Source organism: Zalophus californianus, chromosome 4 (assembly GCF_009762305.2).
Source record: "Zalophus californianus isolate mZalCal1 chromosome 4, mZalCal1.pri.v2, whole genome shotgun sequence".
In the NCBI taxonomy this organism is placed as follows: domain Eukaryota; kingdom Metazoa; phylum Chordata; class Mammalia; order Carnivora; family Otariidae; genus Zalophus; species Zalophus californianus.
Genome location: NC_045598.1, coordinates 12359780 through 12381044, shown reverse-complemented (window position 1 = coordinate 12381044; position 21265 = coordinate 12359780). Strand labels below are relative to the sequence as shown.

Sequence of the window (21265 nt, the reverse complement as noted above, 5' to 3'; positions counted from 1 at the left end):
CTCTGTCCCCAGCCCTTGGCAACTATCTGTGGAATGACGGGTGGATGGGTTTCTCCCTGGGCCTGAGTGGGAAGTGAACCAACCCAATAATGGCCAACAAAGGCGTGGGGAGAGTGAAGTTGGACGGTGGGTCCCACTGGGCATTAGTCCCCGGGTGAAGGGAATTGGAGGCAGTGGGTTCGAGCCCTGGATCCGTGGGAGCCTGGGAGTTTTTTCAGCTCTCCGTGCCTCTTCTTCCTTGTGAGTAAACAGAGCTAAGAGTAGTGCCCACGCAGAGGGACGAGTGAGGTCATATGTATGAAGTGCGTACTGCTGCAGATGGCGTCCTGGGCACGCCCACGAAGGGTACTGGCTATTTTGATTATTACTCTGTGCCGCGCACCACACAGAGGCTGCCCCTTGGCATCAGGCAGAGGCAACTGCATGCAACTTCAAAATGCAGCCACTGTTGCTGTCCTAGCAACTCCCCAGGAAGGCGAGAGCTGCTGCCGTGGCTGGCCAACCTCACGCCCCCAGCGCCCTCTTCCATCCCAGCCACACCTCAGAGGGGTGCCGGCAGAGACCCTGCGCCCACCACCATCCTTGTGCCCCCAAACCCGCTGCGGTGTCGGGATGCCTGGGTCCAAATCCTGAGCCCATGACTTACTGGCTGTGTGACCTTAAGCAAATTGCTTAGCTTCCCCCTGCCTCAGTTTCCCCATCTGTAAAATGGGGTTGAGGACAGTACGTACTTCCAAGCCTCGTACTGAAGGACCAAATGAGTTAATAATTCTGAAGTGGTCAGAACAGTGTCCAGCATGTGGCAGGGGCTCGGGGCTGCTCTGACAGGACTTTGGGGCAGTAGTCCGGCTTTCATTTTAAATTATTTCAGGTCCCAGGTTTAACCCAAGAGCAGAAATTTAGGTTGGGCCATGGACCAGAGCATGGGGCCCGGAGGAGGCATTGGGGGGATTCAGCCCTGGTCCCAGCTCTTCTCTGGCTGCTGTGTGACCTTGGCCGAGTCACTAACCCTCTCAGGACCTTGACCATTCTTCTTATACAACAGATAAGCTAACAAGAACATGCTTCCAATAACCCCAGTCTCTGAGGGCTGTTACTAAGCTCAGGCTGCGTAGACAAAAGGGCTTTACAAAAAGACAAAGGTCTATTTTCATTAGCTCTCTGGGCAGCAGGGAGGCTGGGGGGTGGGTGTCCTTACCTTTGCTGTCGAGCACCTCATCATCCCTGCAGTCTATGGTGGAAGATTTGGGATTATCTTTGTCACAGTTCACCAGCAGGATGGCGCCTTGCCCGTGGGGGCCCCAGGTCCAGGTCCTCTGTGGACACCCAGCAGAGATGGGGCGCGTTCAGAAACCTGCGTATGTCCCTCCAGCTCTTGGGGAAGCATACCCGCCTTCCCCCAGCACCTCGATAGCCTTGTGTGGTTTACACATCTCGCTCCCACATCAGTGAATTCTTTAGTACCAGGAGGGGGTTGTTTGCCTGCTCCAAAAATCCTAAACAGCGGCGCCTGAGCGGTTCAGTCGTTAAGCGTCTGCCTTCGGCTCAGGTCATGATCCCAGGGTCCTGGGATCGAGCCCCGCATCGGGCTCCCTGCTCCGCAGGAAGCCTGCTTCTCCCTCTCCCACTCCCCCCTGCTTGTGTTCCCTCTCTCGCTGTGTCTCTCTCTGTCAAATAAATAAATAAAATCTTAAAAAAAAACAAAAACAAAAATCCTAAACACATTCACCAAAAATGCAACTCATCCACTTCAAAAAAGGACGCCACGACAGTAAAATTGATTTTAACAGCTTTAAAAAAAACTGTCAGATTGGCAAACCGGACTGAGCTAAATATTTATGTCAAGATTCTAATCTAAATCATTACTCTTATGTGAACTCTTAATTACTTATTTGCCAAAGTGTGGGTACTATTCTTAGCAGCCAGTTGCTGTCCGTCCAAAGATTAAAGCAAACTAAGCAGCCCCTCCTGGTAGGGATCTAACAGCAATGACATCTTCTGTTTGCAGGACAGCGTTGGCCCCCAGGAATGACAGCGTTCTGGGTGGGACAGAAAGACGGATTCCACTCCCAGAGTTGTAATTCCTCCCTCCACTTTTGGCTGACCCCACAGAAGGATCTCCATCTTTTGACAGGGCATATCCTCCTAAAGTGCACACCAGCATTAAACTGTGCAGGTGGCTTTGGGATTTCAGGAACACCCTGGGGTTTATCCGCAGACCCAGTTAAGACTACCTGCATGCCCCACCTCTGCACACACCACTGTCTCTGAGCAACGGAATTTCCCAGCCCCCGCGTGGCTCCTTCCCTCTCCTGCCCCCTGCCAGTTTGCCCTTTCTCTGTTCTTCGCTCCCTGTGGGCAGCACCGTGGGAATCTCTCCCATCAGCCTGGAAACCCTGGGGTGGGGGGATTTTTTTTTTTTTTCCCGCCAGAGTTAAGAACAGCCTGCAAATTTTTTCTCTGCTGTACATTAACCAGATGACTCTGTGGTTTATAATTTGCACAAAACATTCTCTAAACTCACAACCAGTGAAAATCTAGTTTTGCAAAAGAGATGGGAAATATACAAATCAAAATGGTAAGGGTGATTTTAGTTTTCTCCTTTGCCTTGTTCGTCCTGGAGGGACAGGCGGCCATTCGTGCCATGACCACCAGGGGGCGCCAGATGAGAACCCAGCAGAGGTAGAGAGCACCTGGCGTGTCAGGAGGCTTGAACGCACCTGGCCCTTCTTGGCTCCGGCGGGCTTCACTTTGCCAGTGCGGGCGATGTCCGTGCTCAAGGAGATTTCTGCAACCCCACCGAGTAAGAGGAGAGGGTTGGTGAAGGTACAAGGTCAAGGCACTCAGCGTGGTTCCGCAGGAGACTGTCTGCCCCATGGCTTCTCTCCCTCCCCTTCCGAGGAGACACAAATTCAAAGACACCCCCGTGTCCCCGAAGAAGATGTTGGACTGCAACTCAGTCAGAGCTGGAACCTCTGACTACACCCATTCTCCTTTGCAGGGGGTTGGGGGGCTTTGACACAGCTGTGATGCCGACCAGTCTCTATACGTCTGGTCACCTTCAGGGGTTCAGAAAGATTTCTGGCCACCCCAGTGGGATGGTTGGAGCAAAACTCCTGCAAGGACACCTAGCCAGGCTCTCAAAGGCCTCTGGCCCCAACTCCAGTAACCCTGGGGTGGGGGACACCGTGGTTACTCCTACCCCACCTGGCTCTTCCTAATGTGCATTATGGCTGCAGTGGGGACAAATCATGGCAGTGATTTGTCTACTCTACCCAGATGTCAAGGCTGAGAAAGCATATGTTTGTTTCTAAATCCTTCCCACCCTCATCAGAACACGTGATCACAGTCTTTCCAGTGACATAGATCCGTGTGCCCACATTCATGGGTAGTGACCTTGTGAGCTCACAGTGGGAGACCGACCTGGATGACCTTTTAAACACATGTCGTGCCAGAGCAGCATAGAGTTTAGTGCTCTGGATTCCCGGATCCTTCACTAACCAGCTTCATGAACTTAGGCAAATCTGCCTACCTCTTGTGCCTCGGTTTCCTTATCTGTAAAATGGGATATAACAGTACCAATTTCATGGGATTTGTTGTAGGGTTTAAATGTAAAGTCTTAGTGCAGTGCCTGGTATAAAATTAGTGCTATATTATTCCTATTATGTAAATGTGCATTAATGAAATAAATGTGTATTAATGAATGAAATTCGTTAATGAAACGAAACCTGAAGTTTTCACACGCTGTTCTGATATTTAATGCATTTAAATGGTAATGATAATCATATAATATTACTGTTCAATATGAGGTCAAGTTAGAAAATTATTTTATTTAAAGAATGTTAAATAAATATGAGTCTAGGCAGATCATTGATATGGCAAAACAGTGAAGATGGGATGTAAGTCATGGCATTTCGGGAACATCAGTCTATATATTATTGTATAAGACAGTGTCATCATCTACTTTTCTTATAAATATAAATATTTGAAGTGTCAAAAAGGTATAGAGACTCATATGTGGAAAATCCACGTACCACTTCCTATGTCGAGAAAATATTAAGATGTAATTGAACTCCCTGTAAATGCCCTCTGTCTCTCTCCAGTTGAATTACTTTATGGTTCACTGACTGGGGAAGGAATATTTATGAACCACCAGATGTATGACCAGGTAGAAATTGTCCCTTTTCTCTGCTCAGTCTAAAGTAAGCTCCAAAGTGTAGTTTCTCCTGGGGAGAGACAGCTTGCAAGGGTGTGTGTGTGTGTGTGTGTGTGTGTGTGTGTGTGTGTGTGTGTGTGTGGAGAGGGGCGGTGGCATCCCAAGGTCCTGGTCATCACTTACCAACACTGGTGACATAGAGCAGGGCTTGGACGGGGTTGGTCTTGGGTCCATAATATGAAATCTGAACCTAAAGGACAGAGGAAACCACGAAGGTCTTCTCTTAGTCATTCAACTAATACTATTTGGACTCCTGCTCTGTGCCAGTTCAGGGTGAGATGCTGAGGAGACAAGGATGAGCAAGAAGTGGGGCCAGCCTATAAAAGCACCCCAACTGGTGGGCGTGGGGGGGGAGCAAAGTACTCAAATGCCTATGATACTTAGACAAGAGTTCTGTGGGAGCCCAGAAATGGAAGGGCTGGGCCAGCCTGGGTGGTATCAGGGAGATATACTTTGAGGGAGGAGTAGGAGCTCAGCAGCTGGAGATGTGGTGGAGGGGGCATCAGAGGGATGGCACTGGCTGTAAGCCACAGAAATTGGCTCTGGCAAGCAGAAGGGGTGGAGAGGACCTGAAGAACCAGACCTTGGAAAGACTGGAGCCCGAGCCCTCTGAGGATCTGGGGAACGGGAGCTTTGGATGGGAGCTGGTCTCTTCAGGGCAGGTCGAGGTCAAGAAACACCAACCCCCCACTGCCTAGGGTTCAAAATCCAGGAAGAGTGGATCTGACCGGCCTACCCTGGCCAGAGGAGGGCAGAGCATCAGGATGGACACTTTTAAGCAAAATGGCAGAGGGGAGTTCCCCAATGCAAAACCAAAGAGCTGCCACCAGAAGAAGAGACACTCCTGAGGGGATGGACTGAGGCGTCTGGGTCTGTCCTGTAGATAGTGGGGACCCGGGGAAATAGCACAGCCACCATCACCTCATATCTAGAACATGGCGTCAGCCTCTAGTCGACTGCCTGGATCCAATCTACTCAGGACCCTGCAGCCAGTGGGGTCTTTCTAAGACAAATGTGGACTTGTAACTCCCTGGATGACAGGTTTTCACTGGCTTCCCGTTGCCTTCAGAAAATGAGGTCCCTGATGCCAAACTCTAATACTGGTTCCCTCTCTCCTCCACTTCCCTCTTCACCTTCTCTCCTTGCCATACATATCTTCCTCAGTTTCCCCAACACATGCCTGACCATCTCCTCATCTGGACTGTGCACATAGGCCACATACCCCGTGTAGAGTTCTCACTCCACTTTCCCTCTCTTAGGTGGGTCATTCCTACCATGCTTCAGCTTGCCACTTCTTCCAGGAAGTTTTCCCTGATTGCACCCTCACCAACCTACTTTGATGGCCAAGCTCTGTGCTCCTATAGTAAGCAAGAAGTCTCTGTCCCAAGGGGAAGACCGAATGGCCTGTCCTACTGGAAACAAGTGCTCATTGGCTCAGATCTCTGTGGGAACCCCAGAGGCTCCTGTTGAGCTTATCTACAGTTGGAGGGGGCGCAATGGGTTGAGTGGTGGTCCCCAAAAATATATGTTCACATCTGAATGCCTGAAACCTGTGAATGTGACCTTATTTGGAAAAAAGGTCTTTGCAGATGTAGTTATGGGTCTTGAGATGAGATCATTATGGATTATCCAGGGAGGCCTTAAATCCAGTGACTTGTGTCCTTATAAGAGTAAGGCAGAGGGAGATTTGACAGCCTGAGGAGGGGCAACGAGACCACGGAGGCAGAGATTGGAGTGACACAGCCACTAGTCTGGGGAGCTGAAGGAGGCAAAGAACTGGTTCTCCCCAGAGCCTCCAGAGGGAGTACTGCTGATTTTGGACTTCTGTCCTCCTGAGAGAATACATTTCTGTTGATTTAAACCAGTAGTTTCTGGTCATTTGTCCAGCAGCCACAGGAAAAGGGCATGGACCAGAGCTTCCCAGGGCTGCCTGGCTGTGGCCTCATAGCACTCACCACCACTCATAATGGCTTACCTGTATTTTACCCATGCAGGCTGCAACCTCACCTGTCTTGTTCCCTTCTGTGTCTCCAATGCCTGGCACTGCCTGGCATGTAGGAGGTGAATACTAAACATTTTCTGAATGGATGAGTTTAGTAAAAACCCGGCTTCCCTAAACCCCTGGCATCCCTGTATTGTCTGTGAGGATGCCTATGGCTGGAACAGTCTCTATAGTATCCAGAGAGAAGGAAGCTCTGCTAGGGCTGGGGGTCAGTGCAGGACGGACTGAGCAGCTGACCTACTGCCGTCTGCTGACCTCCTCCCACACGTCCCACCCCACAGCTGCCACACTCACCTTCTGGTCACCTGTGCTACCACTCGCAGCTTTCATCCTCAGGCTCACCTCCAGGCTAGGGTCCAGGGACCACTTGGAGGAACCTGTGGGATTTTTCTTGGCTGTAGGGCTATGGGCAACATCCACAACCACTCCTGGGGAAGCACTGATGCTGAAGGATGTGTAGCCTGTGGGGGCAGAGCTGTGGAAGAGACAGTGGGGAGGACGGAGGGGCACCGTGAGGGAGGCCTGGCCCGCCACTGCTCTCCCAGCATTCTTCCCTTTCCCCCAACAAGTGTAAACCCCACATGGCAGCCAGTCAACCCTGACCATGGCAGTAAGTACTGTGAGGTTGTCGGGAGATAGTGAGAAACAAAAATGAAAATCTCCTGACCTGAAGGGTTTACACTCTGACTAGGAGAATTGCAGGGGGATGTGCACACGGAGGATTGTGCATATATAAACAATCACACAGACTTCTGCTTCTGGAATATAACATACCACTACTCCGAAGGACCTTCCTCTTACAAAACAACTAGATTGTGATTAAAATATACTTTTTAGAGCATTGCTAAGATCATGAGACATAAGGGAGATCTCCAAGGACTCCCTTCTCTGTGTGTGCATGCACACACACATATACACCATGGAGGTTAAATTGAGGAACACCAAAAACAAAAGGGAGGTATTAAAGGTATCCAGGAAGAAGAGTCAGATCACCTATGAAGGAATTACTATTAGATTGAAAGCAGGTTTCCCAATAGCAACAATGAAATCCAGAAGACAGTTGAATAACATCTTCAAAGTATTTTGAAAAAAATAACTGTTAACTTAGAATTGTGTACCCCACAAAATTATATATTTTTAAAAAGATTTTATTTACTTATTTGAGAGAGTGAGAAAGAGAGCACGAGTGATGGGGGTGTGTAGAGGGAGAAGGAGAAGCAGACTCCCTGCTGAGCAGGGAGCCCAACGTGGTGCTTGATCCCAAGACCCCAAGATCATGACCTGAGCCGAAGACAGACGCTTAACTGACTGAGCCACCTAGGTGCCCCAAGAAAAAAAATTGTACAAATAAAAATACCAAAAAGGTAAAAACAAGTCCAAATATATGTATAATCAAAATAAATGTCAATGTATCGATGTTACTAGTTAAAAGAGAATTTTGGCTTAGATAAAGAAACAAAACTCAGCTATATGATATTTATAAGAGGCACACCTAAAATATAAAGATCCAGAAAAGATGAAATTTAAAGGAAAGGAAAAACATACATTAAACCAATACTGACCAAAAGAGGGCTGGGGTGGGTATATTAATATCAGACAAAATTAATTTTTAGATGAAAAACACACTATTAGCAATAGAGAAGATCACAAACTAATAATTTAAGGTTCAATTCACCCAGAAGAAATTCTAAACTTGTAGGCACCTAATAACATAGCCCCAATACACATATAAGGCAAAACTGATAGAAATACAGGGAGAATTTGACAAACCCATCATCATAGTTGAAGACTTTAAGTCTTCTTTCTCAATCAACAATAGATTAAGCAGACAAAAAATTAGTAACACAATTAACAAGCTTGCTTTGGTACACATATGTAGAATTCCTTGCTCCACAACTAGTGAATACACATTTTCCCAAGCAAAGTGCACATGGATCAGTAAAAAACATTGATCACATAGTTAGCCCTCAAAGCAAATTGTAACAAATATTAAAGGATAGGTTACATACAGTGTAGGTAGCACAGTCTTTGATCAGAATGTAACTAAGTTAGGAGTCACTAACATAAAGTCCATTTTTAAGCCCCATACATTTGGAAATTTTAAAACCAGACTTCTAGATAACTTACAAGTCAATGAACAATTAATGGAAATTAAATAATAATACTTAAGACTGAGCAATAATTAAAATACTACATTTCAAAACTTTTGGGGGAGCTAAAGATGTTGCTTTGTGCCTTAAATGCCTCGATCTTTAAAAAGAAGAGAAAAGCTAAAAAATAAGTATATAAGAAAAAACAGAAAAACCAAATAGAACATAACCTCCCAAAATAAAGAAAATAAAGATGGTAGAAATCTGTGAAATATAAAACAAGTAAATCAACAAAGCCAAAACAGACTAATACAACTGGTAAACCTCTGGCAAGATTGATCAAGGGGGAAAAAATAGAAAAATGAAAAAAAATCACTGCAGGAAAAGCAGATTATTTTGTAGATAGTTGATAAACTATCTACAGCATGATAAAACCCCCACAGCATGATTATCGGCAAACTCCCCCCAACATTTTAAACCTTAATTTAAAAGAAATACTAAGAATTCAGTAGGGTAGGCAGTAAGGTGGAAAGGCAAAAACCAGTTGCATTTCTGTACACCAGCAGTAAATAGTTAGAAAAATAATTTTTACAAGCAGATATAATTTACATTAGGAAAAAACACTGTAAAGTACCTAGGATAAATCTAACAAAAGATATGTAAGGATTTTATGGAGAAAACCAAACCTATTGAAAGCATTAGAGAAGACCCAAACTAATAGAAAGAAATACCACAAACATGGTGAGGAAGGCTTACTATCATTAACGTATGAATTCCCTCCAAATGAATTGATATATTCAATGGAATTCCAGGGCATTTCATGGAATTTGACAAGTTGATTCCAAGATTGGCATGGAAAACCAAGGGACTAAGACAGTCAAAGTACTCCTTAAGGAAAAGAAGCAAAATGTAAGGGACTTGCTCTACCAGGTATGAGTTACCAGGAAGCCATGGATGGTGCCATAATGGCTCAGGCAGGGACAAATGACAGATGTAACTTAAGAGAGATTCTCCTTGACCTGTGACAGAAGTGGTCTTGTAGATAACTGGGCAAAGGGAAGCTTATGTAACAAATGGTGCTGGGACAATTGCTTGCTCATATGGAAAATAGTTAAATTGGATAAATAATTAAATTGATCCCATCCTCATACCATATACAAAAACAAGCTCCAGGTGGATTTACGACTTAAAAATGAAAGGCAAAAATTTGAATATTTTTAAAATAGATTTTACTTTTTAGAGAAATTTTAGGTTCACAGCAAAATTGAGAGGAAGGTACAAAGATTTCCCATATATTTCCTGCCCCCCCCTGCCATGCACAGCCTCCCCCATTATCAGCATCAGCCACTAGAGTGGTACATTCATTAAAATTGATAGGCTTACATCGATACATCATAATCACCCAAACTCCACAGTTTATGTTTCACTCTTGGTGTTTTACATTCTATGAATTTAAACAAATGTATGCATAACGACATGTATCCACCATTATGGTATTATACAGAGTAGTGTCATTGCCCTTAAAATTCTCTGTGTTGAGTTCCACTTTCAAAGCATTATGGTCTGAGAATATGCAGGGAATAATCTCAATCTTTTGGTATCGGTTGAGACCTGATTTGTGACCCAGTATGGGGTCTATTCTGGAGAAAGTTCCATGTGCGTTTGAGAAGAATGAGTATTCTGTTGTTTTAGGGTGGAACATTCTGTATATATCTATGAGGTCCATCTGGTCCAGTGTGTCATTCAAAGTTCTTGTTTCTTTGTTGATTTTCTGCTTAGATGATCTGTCTATTGCTGAGAGCGGAGTGTTGAGGTCTCCTACTATTAGTGTATTATTATCAATATCTCTTTATTTTGTTTAACAGTTGGCATATGTAGTTGGCTGCTCCCATGTTGGGGGCATAGATATTTACAATTGTTAGATCCTCTTGTTGGATAGACCCTTTTAGCATGATATAGTGTCCTTCTGTATCTCTACCTACAGTCTTTAGCTTAAAATCTAATTTATCTGATATGAGAATTGCTACCCCAGCTCTCTTTTGAGATCTGTTGGCATGAAAAATAGTTCTCCATCCTTTCACTTTCAGTCTGGATGTATCTGTAGGTTCAAAATGAGTCTCTTGTAGACAGCATATGGATGGGTCATGTCTTTTTATCCAATCTGCAACCTGTGCTGTTTCATGGGAGCATTTAGGCCATTCACATTGAGAGTGATTATTGAAAGAGAGGATTTTATTGTCATCATGTTACCTGTGAAGTCCTTGTTTCTATAGATTGTCTCTGTAAATTTCTGATCTATATCACTCTTGGGGTCTTTCTCCTTTTATAGAACCCCCCTTAATATTTCTTGCAGGGCCGGCTTGGTGGTCACACATTCTTTCAGTTTCTGCCAGTCTTGGAAGCTCCTTGTCTCTCCATCCATTCTGAATGACAGCCTTGCTGGATAAAGTATCCTTCAAAATCCTAGAGGAGAACATAGGCAGTAACCTTTTCGACATCGGCCACAGCAACTTCTTTCAAAACACATCTCCAAAGCCAAGGGAAACAAAAGTGAAAATGAACTTTTGGGACTTCATCAAGATAAAAAGCTTGACACAGCAAAGGAAACAGTCAATAAAACAAAGAGACAACCCACAGAATGGGAGAAAAAATTTGCAAATGACACTACAGATAAAGGGCTGGTATCCAAGATCTATAAAGAACTTCTCAAACTCAACACCCAAAAAACAAATAATCATGTCAAAAAAAAAATGGGCAGAAGACATGAACAGACACTTCTCCAAAGAAGACATACAAATGACTAACAGACACATTTAAAGATGTTCAACATCATTAGCCATCAGGGAAATTCAAATCAAAACCACACTGAGATACAACCTCACACCAGTTAGAACAGCAAAAATTGACAAGGCAAGAAACCACAAATGTTGGAGAGGTTGTGGAGAAAGGGGAACCCTCTTAACACTCTTGGTGGGAATGCAAGTTCATACAGCCATTTTAGAAAACAGTGTAGAGATTCCTCAAAAAGTTAAAAATAGAGCTACCCTATGACCCAGCAATTGCACTACTGGGTATTTACCCCAAAGACACAGATGTAGTGAAAAGAAGAGCCATATGCACCCCAATGTTCATAGCAGCAATGTCCGCAATAGCCAAACTGTGGAAGGAGCTGAGATGCCCTTCAACAGATGAATGGATAAAGAAGATGTGGTCCATATATACAATGGAATATTACTCAGCCATCAGAAAGGATGAATACCCAACATTTGAATCAACACGGATGGAACTGGAGGAGATTATGCTAAGTGAAGTAAGTCAAACAGAGAAAGACAATTATCATATGGTTTCATTATTTGTGGAACAGAAGGAGTAGCCTGGAGGACATTAGGAGAAGGAAGGGAAAAATGAAGAGGGGGGGAATCAGAGGGGGAGATGAACCATGAGAGACTATGGACTCTGGGAATCAAACTGAGGGTTCTAGAGGGGAGGGGGGTGGGGGGATGGGTGAACCCATTGGTGGGTATTAAGGAGGGCACATACTGCATGGAGCACTGGGTGTTATACACAAACAATGAGTCATGGAACATTACATCAAAAACTAATGATGTACTGTATGGTGACTAACATAACATAATAAAAAAATTCTAAAAAAAAATCCTCTGTGCTCTGCCTATTTACCCCTCCTTCCTCCAACCCCCTGGCAACCACTGATCTTTTACTGTTGCCATTGTTTTGTCTTTTCCAGAATGTCATACAGTCAGGATCATATAGTATGTAGCCTTTTCAAATTGGCTTCTTTCTTTTTTTTTAATTTTTTATTGTTATGTTAATCACCATACATTACATCATTAGGTTTTTTTTTAAGAGCTAGGTTTTTTTTTTAAAAAGATTTTATTTATTTATTTGAGAGAGAGAATGAGATAGAGAGAGAGAGCATGAGACGGGGGAGGGTCAGAGGGAGAAGCAGGCTCCCCGCTGAGCAGGGAGCCCAATGCAGGACTCGATCCTGGGACTTCAAGATCATGACCTGAGCCGAAGGCAGTCACTTAACCAACTGAGCCACCCAGGCGCCCAACATCATTAGTTTTTGATGCAGTGTTCCATGATTCATTGTTTGTGCATAACACCCAGTGCTCCACGCAGAACGTGCCCTCTTTAATACCCATCACCAGGCTAACCCATCCCCCCACACCCCTCCCCTCTAGAACCCTCAGTTTGTTTCTCAGAGTCCATCGTCTCTCATGGTTCGTCTCCCCCTCCGACTTACTCCCCTTCATTCTTCCCCTCCTGCTATCTTCTTCTTTTTTTTTCTTAACATATATTGCATTATTTGTTTCAGAGGTACAGATCTGTGATTCAACAGTCTTGCACAATTCACAGCGCTCACCATAGCACATACCCTCCCCAATGTCTATCACCCAGCCACCCCATCCCTCCCACACCCCCACCACTCCAGCAACCCTCAGTTTGTTTCCTGAGATTAAGAATTCCTCATATCGGTGAGGTCATATGATACATGTCTTTCTCTGATTGACTTATTTCACTCAGCATGACACCCTCCAGTTCCATCCACATCGTTGCAAATGCAAATTGGCTTCTTTCTTAGTAATATGCATTTTGAGTTTCTTCCATGTATTTTCATGGCTTGATAGCTCATTTCTTTCTAGCACTGAATAATATTCCATTGTCTGGATGGACCACAGTTTCTTTATCCATTCATGTACTGAAAGACTTCTTGGTTGCTTCCAAGTTTTGGCAATTATGAACAAAGCTACTATAAACATCGGTGTGCAAATTTTGTGCGGACATAAGTTTTCAACCTCTTTGGGTAAATACCAAGGAGTGCAATTACTGGACCGTATGGTAAGAGTATGTTTAGTTTTGTAGGAAACCACCAAACTGTCTTCCAAAGTGGCTGTACCGTTTTTGCATTATCTCCAGCGATGAAATGAGAGTTACTGTTCTTCCACATCCTCTCCAGCATTTGGTGCTCTCAGTGTTCTGGATTTTGGCCATTCTAATAGGTGTGAAGTGGCATCTCATGGTTGTTTTAATTTGCATTGCCCAGATGACATATCATGTGGAGGTCTACCTGCCATCTGTGATCTTCTTTGGTGAGGTGTCTCTTAAGATCTTTAGCCCATTTTTCAACTAGGTTGTTTGCTAGTGTTGTTCTTTGTATGTTTTGGATAACAATCTTTTATCAGATATATCTTTTGTAAATATTTTCTCCCAGTCTATGGTTTGTCTTTTTTTATTCACTTCACAGTCCTTTTTAGAGCAGAACTTTTAAATTTTAATAAAGTCCAACTTATCAATTCTTTCTTTTCTTTTCTGGATTATGCCTTTTTTTGTTAATATTTTATTTATTTGACTGAGAGAGACACAGTGAGAGAAGGAACACAAGCAGGGGGAGAGGGAGAGGGAGAAGCAGGCCTCCCGCGGAGCAGGGAGCCTGATGCAGGGCTCAATCCCAGGACCCCAGGATCATGACCTGAGCCGAGGGCAGATGCTTAAAGATTGAGCCACCCAGGCGCCCCTGGATTATGCCTTTTGTATTTTATCTAAAAAGTCATTGCCAAGGTCATCTAGGGTTTCTCCTATATTACCTTCTGAGAATTTTATAGTTTTCTATTTTACATTTAGGTCTATGGCTTACTCTGAGTTAATTTTTGTGAAGGATGCAGGGTCTGTGTCTAGATTCCTTTTTTGGATGTAGATGTCCAGTTGTTCCAGCACCATTTGTTGAAAAAACTACTTTTTTTCCATTGTATTGCCTTTGCTTTTTGTCAAAGTTCAGTAGATTATATTTATGTGGATCCATTTCTGGGTTCTCTATTCTGTTCCATTTATTTATTTCTCTGTTCCTTTGCCAATACCACACTGTCTTGATTATAGCTTTATAATAAGTCTTTATGATATAGTTTCAGCCTTCCAACTTTATTCTTCTCCTTCAATACTGTGTTAGCTATTCTGAGTTTTTTACCTCTCCTTATAAACTTTGACTCAGTTTGTCGATATCCACAAAATGGGATTGCATTGAATCTACAGATCAAGCTGAGAAGAATTGACATCTTGACAATGTTGAATCTTCCTATCCATGAACATGGAATATCTCTCCAATTATTTACTTCTTTGATTTCTTTCATCAGAGTCTTGTGGTTTCCTCATGTAGATATTATACATATTTTATTAGATTTATACCTAAGTATAAATTTAATTCGGGGGAGTGCAAATGTAAATGGTACTGTGTTTTTATATTTCAAACTCCACTTGTTTGTTGCTGGTATGTGGGAAAATGATGGACTTTTCTACATTAACACTGTATTCTATAGCCTTGACATATTGCTTGTTAGTTTTAGAAGGGTTTTTGTTGTTGTTGTTGTTAATTCATTTGGACTTTCTACATAGATGATCTTGTCACCTGCAAATGAAGACAGGTTTCTTTCTTTCTTTCCAATTGATATCTCTCTTATTTCCCTTTCTAGTCTCATTGCATTTGCTAGGAATTTTAGTATGATGTTGAAAAGCAGTGGTGAGTGGGGACATCTTTGCCTTTCTCCTGATTTTAGTGGGAAAGCTGTAAGTTTCTCACCATTAGGTCGATGTTAGCTGTAGGTTTTTTGATGATAGACTTTATCAGGTTGAGGAAATTCCCCTCTAAGTTTACTGAGAGTTTTATCATAAATAGGTGTTTGCATCTTTTAAAAGAAGATGACATTTTTATGCCCTTATTTAAACAAGACATAAAACGAATAAACATTAAAGAAAAGATTATAAGTTCAACTAGATGAGAATAAATAACTTCTGTTCTTCAAACAACACTATAAAGTGAAAAGACTTAGCATAATCTACAGAGAAGATATTCACAACATAAGACCAAAAAGGCTTAGCACCTAGAATATATAAAGAACTTGGGTTAATCAATATGAAAAAGATAACTCAATAGAAAAAAAAATAGCCGAAGATATGAACAGACATTCAGAGAGCTTGCAACAGAAAAGGATAATAAACATGTGAAGAGGCACTCCCTCTTACTCATAAGTAAGGAAACGAAAATATCCAGGCCATAGTGTGACAGGGGCATACACCGGCTGGATTGGTGAAAAATAACACTGTGGACAATACAGTTCAAAGGCAACTCTAACACTGCTCACAGGAGTGTGACGTTTACCACTCTGTAAAACAACTTGGTGTTCTCTTATGAAGTTAGACATCGGCCCGCCCCAACCCCAGCAATCCACCGCAAGGTAGACACCCCAGAGCATCCCTGGCACGTGTCCGCCAGGAGACATGTCCAGGAACGTTCAGAGCAGTCCTTTCTGCGACAGTGAGTGACCCACAGATGGTGGAGGGACTAGTGCTATGCAGCAGATTCAAACCACAAAGGAGGCTCCCTGGAGAGGCAGAGCTTGCTCCCCAAGGTCACAAAGACAAGAGTATTATGATTGTGCTTTCTATTTTTATTTTTGCCATGAAGTTCTTAATCTCTGTATCAAAAGCTACATGTATTCCTTACAGAGAATTAGGAAAACACTGGAAAAGTCTGTGATAGGTAGGCTTCAGAGATGGCCCCCAATAATCCCCACCTCTGGTGCTCACACCCTCGTGTAAATCCCTCCTCGGGAAGGTAGGAAGGGCCTCGTGACAGCTTTCTAGCCAATGGGAAATAGCTAAGGGAATGAGCTGTCCATTCTGTGATAAGGTTACAAAAGACATCCTCTCTCTCTCTCTTTCTCTCCCTCTCTCTCTCTCCCTCTCTCTCTCTCTCCCTCCCCCCCCCCCCCCCTTGGCTTCCTCACCTTGATGGAGTAAGCTGCCAACAATGACATGGGTAAGCTTGGAAGCAGAGCCTGCCTCAGCCAGGCCTCAACATGACTAGAGCTGCGCTGGCATCTTGACCACGGCCACTGAGACCCAAGGCAGAGGACCCAGCTAAGCCACACCCGAGTCCTGCCCCACAGACACAGGAAGATAATAACCACTACTGTTTCAAGCCACCGGGTTCGGGGGCAATTTGTCCCATAGTGATGGATAGCTAATATAGGACTAACAAGGAAGACAGGAGGAAAGAGGCAGATGGGGAGGAAGGAAGGAGGGAGGGAGGGAGGGAGGGAGGGAGGAAGGAAGGAAGGAAGGAAGGAAGGAAGGAAGGAAGGAAGGAAGGAAGGAAGGAAGGAAGGAAGGAAGGAAAAATTGCCTAGAAAAAGAATGGAATCTTACCACTTAAGGACAATCACTGATGGACATTTTGATTTTTTTTTTCCAGGAGACAAATTTTTGAAGTCATTTTTGAAGAACCAAGAAGTAGATGAAACCAACACTCTCCTAGACTCTGTCCCCGGTTTCCTTTCATGTGTTGCCCCCGCCCCAGCTCAAGCCCCCATGCCATCCATACAAAGTCAAGCTCAGGTTCTTAGCCTTCAGGAACAGCGAGCATTTGTAGAGCATTCACTCTGCTCCAGGCCCTGTACGCATTCTTTCCATACATCAGCTCATTCAGTTTTCACCACCAACGTGCCAGGTGGGTGCTGAGCTTCCCTCCATTTCACAGGTGAGGGAACTGAGGCAGAGGGCTGAAGACACCTCCCCAAGCTCAGCTTTAGGCATTGCACTTCTCTGCTCTGTCACAGGGTCAGGGTGCTGCCAGCGCGCTTCCTACACCCGCCCCGCCCCTACATTCTCCCCACACTGCAGTCACACTGAGCCCCTCACAGCACCCCTGCACCCTCCCCAGGTGTGCGTGGCCACGCTGTGTGCCAGACCTTGAGCTGGGGGAACGGGTGGTGGGGGTGGGGGCAAGCTCTGCGGTCCCAGGGGCTCCTGGCTAGGTGGAGGGTGATTTCCTCAGCCGGAGGATCTGGGGTCCCATTGCGGGTTCCCCCAAGTCTTCCTTGACAAGGACACCAATCTACATCTACTGAACTCCACTAATGGGTGTCCCTGCCTGTCCCCACCCCTCGGTGTAGGCACTGGCTTTACCACGTGCTCCCAGCCTGGTCCGCCCCCAACGGGGGCCAGGAGCAGGATGGCTGGGTTGTCGTTCCCTGTGGGGACACCGAACCTGGGCCTTGGCGCACTGACTCTCTGGATTGGGGAGATAGCCAGGGTCAGTGTGGACAGAGTCCTCGAACTACCCCTCCCACCGCACCGCACAGCCCAGCGCAGGGGCCCTGTCTGTCTATACCAGCCAGCCAGGTATACCAACCACGGCTCGGGCCTCTGACTCCAGCCCCCGGAGCAGCCTGTGCTCAGACACTCGCCTGCAGGCCAGCAGGGGTGCCCCACGGGAAGTCCCAGGCCAGCCTGGGGGACAGGGGGGAGAGGTGTGCAGCAGCCCGTCTCCAAGGGCTGGAGAGTGGTGACCAGCTTGGGCTGCTCCGGACAGGCTACGTGACTTGGGTCATGAGGGAAGCCTGGTCTCATGGAAATGAGGTTTCCTTGCTTTCTAGGTTGTTGTGAGGTTTGGGGGCCTCTCAGTAGTGACGGGGCGCTCAGCCTGTGCCCGACAAGAGTTCCTGGCTGAGGGGCACTGCGCTGGAACCAGGGGCCTTTCTGTGGGTTACACACCGACCTGGACAGACCGAAATGTAGGAAACGCCCTTGTTTCTCTGCCAAAGTCTGTGCACAGCCGTTCAAGTTCATGCCCACAAAGCCGAGGTGAGAAGCCAGGCCTCCCCAGCTGCCCAGGTGCCATGGCAGGAGGAGGGGACAGGAGAGGGACACGCTGTGTGTTTGGTACAGCAGGAAAATGAACAAGGAGCCCAAAGAGCAATGAGAAGAGTGAGACCGGGGGCCAAGGTAGGGGCAGCTGCAGTGCCTGGCCTTTGGCCTGTTCACTCGGCTCACTCGGCCCCACATGGCTTCCTCACCAGGGGCGGGGAGAAGGGTGCAGACCGGCGGGTCTGCCACCTGCCAGGGCTTGATAACCACCCTCTCTGCCAGAGGGGGAAACTGAGGCTCAGAGCAGGGAGGCCCAGCTGGGAAGTGGCGCCACTGGGATTGGACCTGGAATGTATGTTCTTTCCTTTGGCTGTTTTCCAGACCTTCTCAGGTCCCTAAACAAGGGACTTTCATAAACAGAAGGGGGTTTTCACCGTGAATGGGGGGAGCAACCATGCATGCCGTTATAAGACAATCCGGAGCTGATCTTCCTGTAATTTCTGCAGAGGAAGCACTGAGAGCTTGAGCCCCGGACAAGTGACCGCATCCCTCCAACTCCTGAATCCAGCATTTCCTTCCCAACGGTCCCGGGCTGGATAGAACCTAGCATCTGCAACTCTTGCATTCAGTGGCTCACACAGTCCTTACGGGAAGGGGGACTGCTCTGCGGACACTCGCCTGGCCTTGTGTGGTTGAAGCCTCACCACACCCCAGCAGCGTGCATGCTAATGTTCCCATTTTACAGATGGGTAAACTGAGGCTCAGAGACTTGCCCATGTTCCCGGCTGTCACACTGAGTGGCCATCTGCTGAGAAGGAGACACTGGGAGGAAGAGAACAAACCACCTGACTGCAGCATCCCAACACCCGCCATCTTCCGTGGTTGGCAACGTCCAGACCCCCACGCACATTCCAGGCCTTCCAAGCCCTCTGGAAGCTGTGTGAGCTCCACCAACCGGGCAGCAGTGCCCAGCGAGGCCAGCGCCACAGCACTCAAGAGGCCATGGGTGCTAGGGAAGCAAGTGAGTTTGGGGTCAGACGTCCTGGGTTTGAATTTCCTGGCTTTGTCACCTTCAATTTGCATGACCCTGAAACCTCAGTTTACTCATCTCTAAAATGGGCATGATGTTCATTAGAAATCACAGAAGGACCTGGCACATAGTAGCCGGGGTCATGGTACTTCCCTGACTCCAGCCACAAGCATCACAGAAAGCCCTCGACAGGTTTCAATAGTCATCTCAAGTCGGTGGGATTCTGTCTGAATATAATCAACGTGCTTCCCATTACAGGAAAAGAACTTTCCAAATGCAGGATGAAAATCACAAGCAGCATTTGTAAGGGCAGCTCTGGACGTGGTGCCCACCCCCCCGGGTCTGCTCCTGCCTCTACGGCCCTTTCTACCCCTGGGGGCTCTGAGCCCAGTGGCAGAGGGCATGGCTGGAACAGGGGTGTGGAACACGTGCGTGCTGGGAGGAGGTCAGGGGAGCAGTGCTGGGGAGGAGGTGGTGCCAACCCCATCTGTGTTTCCGCAAGAGAATTCAGGCCACAGTCAGGTTGGTGGCTGCACAGGAGGTGGGATAACCGTGCGGGCCGGGGGGCTGTTGTTAAGAGCAGGTAGGAAGCACGGGGGCGGGGCCCCAGAGCCAGGCTGCCTGCGTTTGAATCCTGGCTCCCTCACCTACGAGCCGTGCGGCTTCGGGGGCTTACTGGACCTCGCAGAGCCTCAGCTTCCCCTTCTGTAAAATGGAAATAAGAGCCCTGCCTGCCTCATAAGGCTGATGAATGAGTTACGTGTAGGCAGTGGGGTGGAAACGTCAGCCATTGTCGTGGGAAGTGGACGGGGCGTGGAAAGTCTCACTGAAGGAGGAGCTCACTCCCAGAAGAGTCAGGTGGCCTCAGATGACATCGGCCTGTCTTTTCCCTTCATCCCTCAACCTCTCCGTCTCCTGCCTCCCTTCCACAGCTCCAGACAGCCCCCCACCCCAGACCTTTACCGCTACTCTACCATGGCCCAGGGTCCGACAGCCAGTGACACTTTGAAGGAAATGTCCCAGACACTCGCGTGGGCACCATACTAGGACCACAGATGTCCAGCCTGGGAGGGAGGAAGCTGGGGGCCACTTTGAAGGAAATGTCCCAGACACTCGCGTGGGCACCATACTAGGACCACAGATGTCCAGCCTGGGAGGGAGGAAGCCGGGGACCATTACTATTACTGATAACAGTGACACTAACCATGTGCACTTGCTGAGCGTCGCTAGACCATTTTGTGTAACCAGAGCCTGGCGCAAGCTTGGCACATAGTAGGCGTTCAGTTGGTATTTCTTGGGTAGATGGATGGATGGATGAATAACCACCAGCGATATGTCCAGCTCTGTGCTAAGTACTTACACACTTCCATGGTCTTTCACATTTAATCCCTCTAACCACCCTATGGAGTGGGTATTACCCCATTTCACAGACGAGGGACCTGAGGCTCAGCTGGCCAAGGCCAACTGCAGACCCAGATGGCCAACAGCAGGGACAGGTTTCCCGCCTCACCCTCTCTCATGCCAGAACCTATCCCATCACACGTGGGTTATTACGCACCCAGGGAGGGAGGCTTGGCTGAGAGGTGGGGAAGTAACAAACTGCACCAGGAACCAGGTGTGGGTCATGAAGTCCAGGGCCTAGCCTTCCTTCCAGGGCACACCTGCTGTGTGACCTCGGCAAGTAACACACCCTCTCTGAGCTCCATTGTCTCAGTGCTGAAAGGGGAGGGTCCTGTGCCCTGTGATAATTCATCTGTGGTGAGGCCCTGGGGAACCCTCGCCTTGAGTCCAGGCTCATCCCAGGACCACTCAGGTCTAACCCCTCCAGCATCTCCCCGGACAACGGCTACAGAGGCTGCAGCCCGAAGCCTGAGCCAACCACACGTCCTGTGTCTGCAGAACCTGCTCCTCCAGCGTCAGGGGGCCTGTCCCCCACCCCCAGAATGTCCCTGCTCACCCGTAGACATCCAGCTGAGTCTCGGTGCCCAGCACACACACGGCATAGGTGGACTGCTCCGGGGTCACATGGATCACTGCACCCTGGGCCATAGTCCCACCAGCCCGTCCCTCCAGTTGCAGGAAGCCCCTTGGCCAGTTCCTTTATAGGGCCCAGCAGAACCATGAGTCAGCACCTGTGGTTTACAGGCCACTTAGCCCCTCCCCACTCAGCTCCCAGGGCGTGTACTCTCTCCACTCTTCCAGCCCAGGAGCTGCCCCTCCGACCCGCATGAGTGTCAATGCCAGAGTCACGGCAGACTGGCTCT

The 21265-nt window shown here is 47.0% G+C and overlaps 1 protein-coding gene across 1 annotated transcript in view; it reads right to left on the bottom strand.

The window, feature by feature from the left end:
- The window catches only part of PADI4 (peptidyl arginine deiminase 4), a 37524-nt gene extending 16467 nt beyond the window's left edge, over positions 1-21057 (bottom strand). Inside the window, 5 exon segments of the mRNA XM_027583505.2 lie at positions 1199-1316; positions 2721-2788; positions 4340-4406; positions 6513-6693; positions 20959-21057. Coding sequence (XP_027439306.1) covers positions 1199-1316; positions 2721-2788; positions 4340-4406; positions 6513-6693; positions 20959-21050 — 526 coding nt within the window. The 5' untranslated portion in view covers positions 21051-21057.
- Positions 21058-21265: the final 208 nt, after the last annotated feature.